General features: G+C 34.3%; 2 protein-coding genes and 1 long non-coding RNA gene across 5 annotated transcripts; 1 reads left to right on the top strand and 2 right to left on the bottom strand.

The window, feature by feature from the left end:
- Positions 1-365: 365 nt before the first annotated feature.
- Positions 366-4,801, bottom strand: LOC7491282 (nicotinamide adenine dinucleotide transporter 1, chloroplastic). Of its 2 annotated transcripts, XR_002977543.2 has the most exons (10): positions 4,365-4,801; positions 4,162-4,263; positions 3,961-4,067; positions 3,237-3,285; positions 2,990-3,099; positions 2,195-2,289; positions 2,014-2,102; positions 1,841-1,935; positions 640-956; positions 366-566 (listed from the first exon to the last, which is right to left on the bottom strand). XR_002977543.2 is itself a non-coding variant. In XM_024584356.2 (9 exons), exons 1-9 carry the CDS (start codon positions 4,447-4,449, stop codon positions 720-722), a joined length of 969 nt encoding a protein of 322 aa, XP_024440124.1. In that variant the 5' UTR covers positions 4,450-4,801; the 3' UTR covers positions 366-719. The 2 variants fall into 2 exon arrangements, 1 of the variants encoding a protein (XP_024440124.1); XM_024584356.2 differs by having other exon boundaries at positions 366-956.
- Positions 4,802-6,185: 1,384 nt separating this feature from the next.
- LOC7495235 (protein DEHYDRATION-INDUCED 19 homolog 6) lies at positions 6,186-9,637 on the bottom strand. Of its 2 annotated transcripts, none has more exons than XM_024584454.2 (5): positions 9,343-9,637; positions 9,056-9,180; positions 8,109-8,186; positions 7,681-7,940; positions 6,186-6,525 (listed from the first exon to the last, which is right to left on the bottom strand). In XM_024584454.2, exons 1-5 carry the CDS (start codon positions 9,419-9,421, stop codon positions 6,417-6,419), a joined length of 651 nt encoding a protein of 216 aa, XP_024440222.1. In that variant the 5' UTR covers positions 9,422-9,637; the 3' UTR covers positions 6,186-6,416. The 2 variants fall into 2 exon arrangements, with proteins under 2 accessions (XP_024440222.1, XP_024440221.1); XM_024584453.2 differs by having other exon boundaries at positions 9,056-9,201; positions 9,343-9,631.
- Positions 9,638-10,915: 1,278 nt separating this feature from the next.
- LOC112323985 (uncharacterized) lies at positions 10,916-12,851 on the top strand. Its single transcript, XR_002977502.2, has 2 exons — positions 10,916-11,068; positions 11,135-12,851. It is a non-coding gene; the product is annotated as an uncharacterized LOC112323985 (long non-coding RNA).

The raw sequence follows: 12,851 nt of genomic DNA, 5'->3' as shown, positions 1-12,851 counted from the left end.
TTCTCGCAGTTAATGTACAAAGCTATTGAATACCGAAATAAATATTTTTATCAGAAACAAGACTTGATCCAGGATCGCTATTGTTCACAGCCCTCGAGTGGCATTAATTATGGCCAATTTTCATCTGGCACGCACCCATTCGATTGCCTGGTAATCACTGAATAGATTGGCATGCCATTGCAAAGTCCTAGGGCTCCTCAATAAAGACAACGAGTTCACAATACCAATCACTGTTATCGATATTTCAGCATGATGCAGGAAGTTGTTTCAAGGTTTGTTGCCATCATGCACACACAATGAACAATCTTTATGCAGCATGTTTTTTGGTCACAGGTTATAACTAAGGGGATGCAGCGTGTGAAATCTTTAGTAGACGATGTTAAATGATTTCTGATTATTATTCATAAAAGAATGTTCTGATATGAAAATTTCACACAGCATCTCGTTTTTATCATCACTATCACTGTCAGTGTAAATTGATATTCACTCCCCATCTGACAACTTCTTGTTGCAGAATTTCAATGAGGGATGTGGGCATCAATGCATCCAGTTTTTCTAAGAACTACCTGAGACAATGAAGAATACATAAATATAATCTAGAGAAAGGATTATCACAAAGACATCATGACACTGACTGACCTCGTCTGCTCTTCCATGTTGCAGTTCAAGGCAATGCGAGCCATATCTATCCATGCAATATTCTCAAATAAGATCCATCTTCACAATGTGTGAGGCTGTGGATCAGGAAGGAAAAGGGTGACAAGAAACCTGTGAATCATCTCAAAGCTAGTGAATGTAATAACAGCAGCGGGGGTTGTTCTAATAAGGTTGGTGGCACAACCACGGTAAAATCCAGGGAGACCCTCTTGTTGAAATACTTTATTTATGCAATCAACCACACCAGAGTAACGCTTTTCTGAGTGGAAGCCTTGTTCTTGAAGCCTTGAGCGTACTACCTACAAAATCATGAGAGAATAAATTAATCTGTAAGAGTTTCCTGTCAACCAAGACAACTAGCTACTAATCCTAGTCAAGCATTTAGTGTCACATAGAAAGTAAGCAAGCAAGAAGCTTACAGGAGTTGGTGCGTGGAGCTGTGGGTTTATAGAGATCCAAGAAAGTTGGTACAAAGTTAATGGCCAGGAGAGGATGTGATTTCTATATGGGCAATAGAGTTATTTGGGATAGCTTTTTCTCAGCAATTCTTTTTTGGTGGCGAAATGAAATAAGGGAATTTTTTAAAGCTGTATCCCATCACTTCACAGGATTTCCAAGGGAAGTCCTTAAGCATTGGCATTCAGGGTATTTTTTTTTTGTCAGTGAGCACAATTCTCATATTTACCTATTTCAGGTATCTTTTTAAACTATGTCACAAGCTCATAAAACTGAAACTTGAATGCTAAGTGATTCTTACTACCCGCAAAAGCTTCCGAGGGTAAGAAACAGCATCATAAGATTTTTATTTTAAAGATAAAAGTGACTGCACTCTTCATTACATAATAAGTTTGAATTTTATAACATGCCTATAAACAAAACAATCTCAATAACAATTCTACAATCACAGGCAGCTTCGAAAATACATTTAAAATTTGATTCTGATTGCTAAAAAATGACATGGAACTTCCAATTACAAGCAAGAAGTGTTTCATTATTATCCAAATTTTTGCACTTTAAAAACACATACAACCCCAAAAGAAGACCATCGAAATATTATAGAGCTCCCTGAACCTTAGAGAAGGTGGGGAGCAGTTGAGCATCAAGGACCTTTATACTTTTCATGCTGATTAGTGAACACGGATATATTAACTAATGACATCAGATTATTTTTTCAAGAACATACCTCATGTGGATATGTCAATGTCGAAGCAAATATTTTGGAGACTGATGAGGCAACAGCAACATCACGTGCACCTAGTTTATCCATTGTGGTATTACCTGGAACAAGAAATTAACTAGAAAAAAAATTCTTTCCTCTTTCAAATTACAAAGAGAGTAAAACTGGTTATAAATTACCTCGGGTGGCCAAGTACATTTTGATCTTCTCATATGTTGGAAATTGGATGGCAACATGACTAACACCAGCCAATGCAGGCACAAGACCACTGATTGCCACACAAGATATTAAATCTCACCTTCAAACTAAAGACATAAATATCTAACACAATCCAATGATATTCTTTGTAGAATTCAATACCTGTACAACCCACGCATGCCTTCCTCATGAGCTATTCTTCTCAAAGCAGACAGTGTACTCCTATATGGAACGATACCTGCTCTCATTCCTTGAGTCTGCAGAGCAAAAGCAAACAATACTGTGAATGCTGACCTCCTCAGCTCCTTGAAATACGCATGCATCCACTCATCTTCCCAGCTAGTGGCCTACTAAAGGATTCTATGTTCAATTTATTTCTTCTCCTATCTTTCCACTTTCCACGCCAGAACAAGTCATTTACATGTATAGAAGATTTAATTATCATTACCTTGTACAATGCACAAATTTCAAGGTCATGACTTAAGTACACATTGCATAAACATATCATATAAAATAAATCAAAAATATAATAATAATCACAAGCAACTAAATTAACAAGAAGAAGAAAGGGAACTCCTAAGCACATCAATCTAGCTAATACTACCTGGTTTCACACAGGCAAATGCATTGTTGTTGACTGGACAAGTAGGATATCTTACTCTCGGAAAATAATAACAAATGTGAACTCGAGAGGAGGTCCTCCCCTCTCCATCATGTGAGCTCACACTTGGCCCATCCTCGAATGTGCATCATGGCTGTGGGCATGGCATGTTCATCATGGAAACAAACAAAAAGCTTGACTCAAATGAGCTATATGCATCATGCTAATGATACAAGGTGTAAAAAAAGGAAACCTGGTCTAAATATTCTTTAGATGCTTCAATTGGTGAGTGCTAGGTTAATTAGTATCTTTTTCACAATTACAGAAAAAATAAGACGTGAACTAAACAAACGCACTTGAAGTCTTGTCTTTACAACCCAAAGAGGATTTGTGAAAATAGTTGTTGCCGCTCCAGCACCAGAAGCAGCTATCATGTTAGCACCTATTGAAAGGTGATGACTTTCATCTACACAAACAACACAATCACGAGCTCATTAACACTAAAAAAAAGGTAACTTAACAAAAAACTATGCCACAGGGAAAAAAGAAAGCAACAATCAAGTTTTGCTTTACCACCCGTAAAGGTAGCAAATCAGCACTAACCATTGGAACAAAGAAAGCTTTTGAACTGTTCATATATCGTAAAATAAACCTGCAAAAATTATAAAATTAGGTCATTCAGCAGAAGAAATTCAAAGAAGCATGCTCTGCAAAAAAAGGAAGTCTTCAAAAGCTGGGGGAAATGAGAAATGAGAATCAAAGATTATAAATTTGACCGAGTGCATTTCATTATATTAAAAACTCAACCTGCGGCCTCAGTTCTCACTAGTGATTACTTATTCTGAGGATAGAGAACCAAGTCAATGAAGGGCCTAAAAGATCCAACACATGGTGGCACTAAAAATAGCTTGTGCTATAGCACTGAATTCACCAAATGATTTATGGATTGAGGAGAACGACAAGTTAATCATTGTTTATTCAATCTTGTGAGTGGATTATTTTCTTCTTTCATCATTTCGCTCAATATGTTTCTACAATTCAAGCATCTTACAAGAAGGCAAACAAAGTTAATTGCATAATAACAGAGTTTATAGGTGTTTTTTGCCCCCAGATTCTCATAAGCAAGCTCTGAACTACACTTGCAAACATTATCACACACTCCGCACAAACTAAAATGTAAATTCAAGTCAAGTGCTTTAGTTTTACACCGATAAATAAATGTTGTAATGTACAAAGCAAAAGTCAGAAACAAAATCACTATTCTTGAAATTTATGTTTATAAGAAATGAGCAGGCAACTAAATTGAGCACGTAATACTACAACTTACAGCCCAATTAGGAAGCATTGCTAGCACAGTTGGAGCAAGCCCCCGGTACATGCCGCGCAGCCCCTCCCTCCGAAATATTTGTTCCAAACTACCAACTATAAGACTCCCTGACCAAAATTAAAAACACCCTGTAATTCATAAGCAAATTACACGGAACCTGCAAAGAAGATAATTTTTTTTTCTTAAAAAAAAAAATCTAACCTTTAATACTACTAGTAGCAACATCGTACTTAGGCAGACCATGGACCTGGAACCTGGTCTTGATAACATCTAAAGGACACACAAATGTAGCAGCAATAACTCCTGCACCCAAATTAAAGAATAATAATAAAAAGAAGAGCATCAATGTTTCAAGTAATTGATCTAAGCTGGAGAAAAAAAAATAAAGAAAAAAGGGATAGTACCTGCAGCAGCACCAGCGCCGGCGTTGCAGAGAAGACATTGCTTGGGATTAGTAGGGGCATGAGCATGAGAATCGGTGGTGGGCATTTCTTGTAAAAAGAAGAAAAAAGCAGAGACTTGAGAAACAGAAAGAAAACAAAGAACCCTCTCTCGAGAGGGAGTTTGCAGACAGGCAGAGTCGCATGGCCAGAAGATGATCCTCTGTTTTGTTTGCTTCTTGAATCCGTCCGGCTCTGTTAGAGTTTTGCTTAATAATTTTGACAAAAACTCGCTTCAGCTCTCTCCTCTTTAAAGGAGCTAAGAAATCGAAGTAGAGGGTAGGTGTCGATAGGGTGGAGGGAAGAGCATCTCCCTTGTATTGTAGGAAGAGATAGCGAGAGATTCAATTCACTGTGTGTGTGTCTGTGATTTTTATTTTATGGACTAATAAAGAAATCTGTTTCTGTGGTCTAAGCTCTATTTGATTGGCCTATCATCTCTCAGCCGGACGTTTCGCCGCACCTGGGTCCCACTTTCTCTGACTGTTTTTATTTTTTTTATTTAAACTAGGTTATAATTTTCATACTCGTCATTATATATAGTTTTGCACTGACCTCATCAAAAATAATAAAAAATAAGAAAAGGAGAAAAAGTTTTTGGCTGCTGGTTAATATCTGTTTTATTTTTTATTTTTTCGGGAATTAATTTTTTTATGTATTTTATTTCTTTACATAGTATTATTATAATTTTAAAAAAACATCATAATACTCATAAATTTTATAAACTACTTATTAAATCAAAAAATACATGTAAAATTAAATATTTTAATTATTAATTTATTTAATTAAATATATGTATAAACATTTAATTTATAATTAAAAAAATTTTATACCAAAAAGTACTTTGAAGAACTTACATATTTATTTTTTTACTAATCTTTTTTTTATTCTTCTCTTAACAAAACGCGGTCAAATAAACCTGAATATTCAATTTTTTTGGTCAAATAGCCAGTTAAAATGAAGAGTCGTTGAAGGGAGAATATCATAAAAAGACTATGATACACGGCATTTCATGACCCGGCCTGTCCCATATTATTAAAAGATTTTTGTACAGTATGCAGTGATCAAGAGAGTGATGAAAGACACTGCTTCTCTGCTCAATATGCAGAGCTGTAAAATGATTTCAAGACTGCCAACTCTTGTGGAATGCCACAGAGCTCTCGGCTCCCGCTGCATCAAATTCCAGTGAAGATAAAGGGGGTGATATCTTGGAGTCTGCTCATACAGCTTTAAGACCTGGTGTGCCTAAACTGAAGAACAAACGTCAATTATAAAAAGTAATCAAATTCTGCTCCCCACAAAAAGTCTCGTGGTGATGAGGAAGGTATGGCAATTACTCATTTTCTGTGTGGGGGGAGGATGAACCTAAAAGCATCGTATAAGTTTGAAATTGGAAGGTCTTTTGGCCGCAGTTTACAGGAGGAGGAGCAAAGACCCCTCAGCCAGCAGACTCGGTGAATGCAGCAAAACAAGTACTCGCTTCAGTTTCTCAGTATTTTGAACCTCTCCATTCTAAAGCAGAAGTGTTTTATTTTTTTCTTCATCCATTCTTCGTTCGAGGGGAATGAGTTATTTTCTAACTAAATGGGTGTTTGCTGAAATGGAGTAATCGCTTGGGTGCTCCATCAGGCCGTCTCTGAGCTTTTACCAGCTTTATTCTCATTTAATATAAACGCATCAAAATTATTTAAAAGTTCTAAAAAAATATTAATTTAAAATAACCCATTCCCAGCAATTCAAACCCATGCAGGCTAAAGTGCACAATATTTGAATTTGAAACGTTGCTAGAAGAATAACCTAAATTTCAATTAAGCACAAGGAGCTTTGAAAATTAAAGTACATAAAATTCTGGCTCCGATCTGGCCTTACGGATTCCATACAATTGTGGGATACAATTCAGTGCTGCATCTAATCTAGCTCTCTTGGTCAAGGTATATTCAACATAGACAGCATTGAAAATAGACTTGTTTTGTTATAATCTCAAGTTGACATCAACAACGCTTATACCATGTTTCATCATAGGCCATCATCGAATATGGTGGACAATAACAGTCCCTGTACGAACTCACTTCTCTTTGCCTTCTCCATGTGCTCCTCATCCGACAAAGGTGATATGTGATCATTCCTGCAATCATAAAAATACTAACAGAGTTGGTATTGCAAGAAAACGATATAGTAGCAGTATTGATATGGACGACCTTTGCTGAATCATGATCCTCATCCTATTCTATCTTACAAGAAAGTATAAAAAAGTGCAAAATATCATACAGCATAAGACAATAAATCAAGCAACAGGAACTTCAAGATTGCATTGAACTTGGAATCAGGCGTAGGGCTTTCTTGTTCATCATGATGACCACTTGGATAATGTTCCCCCCTTCCTATTTTGGAATGTTTGATTACAACCTCACAAGAGTTCAGTTTTATTCTTTCCACTCACAGAAAATCCATGCGCATGCTATAATGATGGTGGTGCGACCCTATCATATGGCTCTCCCATCATTTTTAAAATGTCATATGCATCCAACTCTTCTTCTCATCATTGTTCACTAACAAATTAGCAGTAATTTGCACTTGTAACATTGGAAATGCTGTGACCCACCAATCACTTATATCACCCTTTCCAACATGATTGAAACCCTCTTAATTGAATTGAATTAAATTCAAAATTTTTAATGAAATCTCATGTTTAGAATCCTTTTAAGTGTTAAGAATTAAATTCCAAATGGAACTCAATCTCTAAAAATACTAAAAAAGTAAATTAGAGGTCAACCCCTATGATTTATAATTCCGAAAAGAAAAAATTTAATATTAAATCTAACTTTTCCAAAATACCAAAGATGAAGATAATAAGGGTAATATAGGAAACAAAATGAATTAAATTTTATCTTTTCCGAAAATATAAATTCAACTTATTTATCAATTGAATTTAAGTCAAACACTATAATTGAATTTGGTTCCAAACAACCTATTCATATCACATCAAAATTAATTCAGCTAAAAACTTAAGAAAAGCTTTGCAGATCCTAACATCACGGCCCCAAACAGGGAGCGGGACACATTTTTTTCACCATTTTCAAATTCTCTCTTTCCACACTTTGACTTCACTATTTAAGCTAACCTTGTGTATATTCTTTCAACCATCTGTGAACTGCCATACATTTTTTTTACCTTACCAAATAACAAGTACTTCGATTTTTTTTCCAAAGACAAAATAATAATAGGAAAAAACATTAGCACACATGTGACTGATGTCATAAAGCATAACCAAACAACTAACCTTTCCAACAGTTTCTCATCTGAACTTTTCTCTTCTATGGTTGCTTTACTTGAACAACTAGGCTGTACACTATCATACTTCTCAGCAGGGGATACATTGCAAATAAATGACAATAATGGATCAGGTGCCAAGTTGGAGGAAGAAACCACCGAGGATGATCCGCTAAGTAATGATTGCAAATACCCATCCTCTAAGTCCTTCTTCAGAAAAGAATAATTTGAGTGTGATTCTACTCTCCCAAGTTTCAATTTTTGCAAACTGTAATTTATAATCAAGGATGTAGACATGGCCTCAAGTCTAAATAAAAGAACTAAGAGCAATTCAACTGACTGTAAAAGGACAAGATGCAGTAAGCAAAATGGAAAGTAGATATCAAGTAAATGAGGTGAAAAGATGAATAATTTCCAATAATCAAACAAAAAGGATATCTTGTGAATGGTTCGATGTTCTGTTGTTATGTGATCAACCATATCCATTCCCACCTTGGTGAAACAAACAGGGCATACCTGCAAACACATATTGGTGATTATGAGCAAATTGTACTTCAAGACTTGTATATCAAGCTTGACTAGGCCAATGCGAAAAGATCCTCATTTTACTGATGGTAGTACGTATTAAATGAACCTCATACATGCATAACAGATCACTTACTCCCCTCCTTTCTCTTTACAAAACAAATCGATATCAGTTCAACAGATTCATCCAGATGTAATTTCTCATTTCGGGTATTACCTCAACAGAATCAAGATAAATTCGTAATTCAAAGAAACACGATCCATTATATCAGTGCAATAGAAATGAAGTGAAAGGAGATAACCTAATCCAAATGAGAATGTTCATGTGCAGAAACTTGAATAACAAATCATGCATTAGTAAGAAGCTTGAGACCCTGTTGAATAAAAATGCAATTTTCAAGGAAGATTAATGTCAACACTTACAGTTCATGAGCTTATGGTATATAAGACGGAAAGACTTCCAAGAAGAAGAATGTATTATGATTCTTTACAATAACCCTTTCCGTTTTTATCCACAAAAACAAAAGTAGAAATAGGATTCAATATCAAACTAGTTCAACAACTCTTTAATAAAAAGCACATGGCCCAGATTACAAACGCTTAAAAGCTAAGTACGAAAGGCATTGAATAGATATAAACCAAACTTTTTCACCCGTAGCTACTGTTAAAAAGAGAAAGATGGCCAATTAATGAAACCGTAAACCGATCCCTCTTGATTCAATAGGTTCTACTCAGCAGTCAATATAGAGCAACGAAAAGCATTAAATGGTTACCCAGCGCAAGCAGTCAATATAAGGCAGCTACACAATAAATAAAAGGAACGTGATATTTTTAAAGAGTAGAAATGTAAAGTAAAATACCCCTGACTTGGCTTCTAAATAATGTTCTTCATCGATATGGAAGCACAATTCAACTAAATCAAAATCATCTGTACAATAAGGACACGGATACTCCGTCCTTAAATCATCATCTTCTTCTTCTATATCTTCAAAATCAATACAAAGATCTGTTTCAACAACAACCCACCTTTTATAATTAACAAAAGTAAAAAAAAAAACCCTAAAAGAGAAAAAAAGAAGAAGACAACAACAGGAAAAAACCAAACAGATATAAAAATGACAGAAGAAAAAATGAATCTTAAACATACCAGAAAGAGACTTGAGAGCAGATTGATAGCTTCTTGAAGAAGAAGTGGAGAGACCAAAGCTCCATGTATCATCTTCCATTTTAATTTAATAATCAGTTGAATAAAAATCAATTAACTTTCTGTCTTTCTTTTTATGGCAGATTTCTTGATTTTCTATCTGTGGAAAAAAAGAGTAGCAGTAGAGCAGTAGAGCAGGAGCAAGGAGCAGCAGCCAAAGAAGAAGAAGAAGACGAAGAAGGCAAGTGAAAGTTTCAGAGAAAAGACGGAGGTGATGTTGATTAATAAATAGATTCTTAAGGACACGAATTCCGATTTATCAAATTGCCCTCGGCCTTCCGTTTATTATCACAAAAAACTACGCTCAGCCCTCAACCACGTATTTATCTTGTTGAGGTCGTTTAGACCGACAAGACAGTGGACTTCTTCTACGCTGGTATATTATATGACTTTCTAGTCCCTAAAAGGTTTGATGCTATGTTTCGAAAAATTTACTTGTTAATTAAGTTCTGTCTTGTGGGCCTGTGCTAACCGACCTAGGTTGTCTGGTCTTCTTCGGGTTTTTTTATTATTATTATTGCCTTTGCCTTTTATTTTTTTTACAGTGATTATGTTTGATTTTTAAATGTTTTTTTATTTGAAAATATATTAAATTAATATTTATTTATTTTTTGATATTAATATATTAAAATGATGTAAAATTATATAAAAAAAATTAAAGTAGATTTTTTAAAAAAATATTTTTTTTTTAATACAAAAAAAACACAATCTAAAAATATTATCTTTTGAATTAGTAAAATACCTCATCAATTACAATTTAGAGTTTAGACCCTTCTGATTTGTTGAGCTTGATTGATTTGAGAGGGGTACCCATGCATACCCTAGTCTATTCAGAAGAAATGGATTGGGATATAGTATTAAAACTCGGTCCATTCTAGGAAGTCGATCTGAAACCTAATTAGAAATTGGAATCGGGTCAGATTGAAAAAAAATAAGAAAAGGAAAAATCTTGTGTGACTCGGCAAGATCTGGTTAAAAATCTGCTTGCAACCTGTTGATTTTTTATTTTAAATTTTTTTTGACCCGGATAACCTGGTGACCCGATCAAAACTCGAAATCCAAATCTTGAACCGGTCTAAAAACTATGGATGGGGACATTAGTATTGGATTTTATTCTATATTTTTTTTTTTGGAACATCTCAAAACGTATTTAGAAATTCTAAATCATATCCCTTCATCAAGTTTGTTAAGAATAATTAATTGAATTGGTTAAAAATCTGCTGGTTTCATCCCCAAATTGATTTTAAAACAAATCTCAAACCATTCCTCAACTACATGACATACTAGTAAATTAACCCCACATGTGATAGATTTGTTGGACATTAAAGGATAGTTTGATTGAGGATTTTTGACATGTTGAGATACAATTGAAAAAAAAAACGATAATTATTTTATATTTAAAGGATTACTTTGAGATTTGTTTATGATTTAATTATAATCAACTTCACAATATATTTTTATGACTCTGCATAACATGGTTTAACATGGTGAGTTAATCAGATGATTCATCGATTGAGATCTAACTGGGACAGTCTTAACTGGGACAGTCGTGATCCAGAAAAACGAGCAAAGCCCACCCAAAGCTAGCTTTGATTGGTTGAGAAAGCAATTCAAAGCTCCTCCGTCGTCACCCAAAAAGACTCCTCTTTCCAGTTCCTTCCACTTCCAGGTAACTATCTCTTCTCTTTCTAATCAATTCAATTTGATCGATTTCTATAAAAATTTTGAATTTCAGTGCAGTAGCGATGCCGTTCTGGGTGGATGACTATGAGGAAGTATCTGTAAAATTTCAAAGAATTCGAACCAAAATGGGTGAGTTAGTTAAGGCGCACGCGAGAGCGTTGATGCCAATCGAATGATTGAAGTTCTTACTCGAGAGATTACGGATTTATTGAGAAATTCCGTGACAAGTTAAAGAAAAATTATGCATGGGAGTCTATTTAGGAATATATTGACTTTATATGATTTTATATGTTTATAATTTTAAATATGTATAAACTTTAGATTTTTGTTGGATCAGCATGTTTTTGTAATGATAAATTAAATATATTTACTCATTAGTTTAATATATATATTTATAAACTTTGATTTTAGATTTATATATATATTGTACTTTGACTAGTTTATCTTGTGAGAAAGAAAATTAATAATGAAAATAATAATATAAATTAATTGTAAAATAAGATTTTAGCATTTTTAAGATTCAAGATAGTTTAAAGATATATTTTATCTTTTAAAATTATTTTTATATAATTTGGATAATTTGATGAATATATCTTACTATATTGATCATATATCTTACTATATTCATCTATTTTTCAATTAAGGAATCATTTAATTATTTTTCATAATAGTTTATGCTATATTACCGATACAATTATGCTTTTTGTTTATTTTACTTATACTTTCTAAGTTTTGTTATGTATACATTACTGTTTATATGTATAAAAAGTTTGTAAGAAGAATATATACTTTATTCCACACTCCAGCCAGCTAAATAAATAAAGATTATAGCAACCATATAGTAGATGACCAGTAATAAAAATTTAGGACTAAGAGATTTGTTTTCTATGTGGTTTTAAGTTTGAGCCATGTGGTTGCTAATATAATGACCACTGGAGATTTACATAATCGTTAATTTCAGAGCCCGTAAAATTAGTCGATGTACGCACAAGCTGGCTCGAACAATCATGTAAATATAAAAAAACAAAAAAAAAGAAATACTATAGCGGAAACTTGTAGCGTGAAGCTCCCAATACCTGATTTTGATGTGATGAACTCAGCCTCTAGATTGGATCGGATGGGAGAATATATAGTTTTTTACCTTCAATGATGCTCTGCTTCCAAGCCTCCTCTTTCACATCCAACGAGAAGGAATAATAATCTAAGAATATATAGTTTTTTACCTTCAATGATGCTCTGCTTCCAAGCCTTCTCTTTCACATCCAACGAGAAGGTATAATGGTCTAAGAATATAGAGTCAGGACTCAATTTACTATCCATTTCCATCCTATTGTGATGTGATCGCTACTGAATCTGTTGTTCCTATCATGATATTGCCTCTGTCTTCCAGCCATCTAAGACATGGATAATAGGGTACGTAGTGGGATGAAAGAAGTCTTGTACTCTCTGTTGATTATGGCAAATAAGAAGGGAGGGATTTTTCAAGAAGGATAGCGCTCATCAAGCTAGAACGCCTACGGATTTCAATACACAAGGAGTCAACTTTGTGTTCAGTGACTTCCTTCTCTCTTCCCCCTCCACCATTGTTGAATAGTTGTTTTTTATGCTTGATTAAATGGGATCATCTGGTTCTTTCTAGTATGCATGCTTTATCCTGTGAAAGCTCTAACTTCTGGAGCTTTAATGATGTTTTACACAAATTAGGTCAGTGTTTGGTGACGGCATTGAAAATTTGAAATAGCAACAAAGCTTAAAGGCTCAGCGCCACA

The sequence above is a fragment of the Populus trichocarpa genome, chromosome 14, assembly GCF_000002775.5.
Source record: "Populus trichocarpa isolate Nisqually-1 chromosome 14, P.trichocarpa_v4.1, whole genome shotgun sequence".
Lineage (NCBI taxonomy): Eukaryota > Viridiplantae > Streptophyta > Magnoliopsida > Malpighiales > Salicaceae > Populus > Populus trichocarpa.
This window is presented reverse-complemented; position numbering and strand designations above follow the sequence as displayed.

What these genes read in the sequence shown, in the direction of transcription:
- LOC7491282 (XM_024584356.2), bottom strand. Translation starts at nt 4,449, where the DNA reads ATGCCCACCACCGATTCTCATGCTCATGCCCCTACTAATCCCAAGCAA. An exon ending in TTGTAAAGACAAGACTTCAA is followed by an intron (nt 2,290 to 2,989) that starts GTGCGTTTGTTT and finishes TTTGCTCTGCAG; the next exon opens with ACTCAAGGAATGAGAGCAGG. An exon ending in CATTGACATATCCACATGAG is followed by an intron (nt 957 to 1,840) that starts GTATGTTCTTGA and finishes ATGATTTTGTAG; the next exon opens with GTAGTACGCTCAAGGCTTCA.
- LOC7495235 (XM_024584453.2), bottom strand. Translation starts at nt 9,421, where the DNA reads ATGGAAGATGATACATGGAGCTTTGGTCTCTCCACTTCTTCTTCAAGA. An exon ending in AACATCGAACCATTCACAAG is followed by an intron (nt 7,941 to 8,108) that starts ATATCCTTTTTG and finishes ATTATAAATTAC; the next exon opens with AGTTTGCAAAAATTGAAACT. An exon ending in GATGAGAAACTGTTGGAAAG is followed by an intron (nt 6,526 to 7,680) that starts GTTAGTTGTTTG and finishes TTATGATTGCAG; the next exon opens with GAATGATCACATATCACCTT.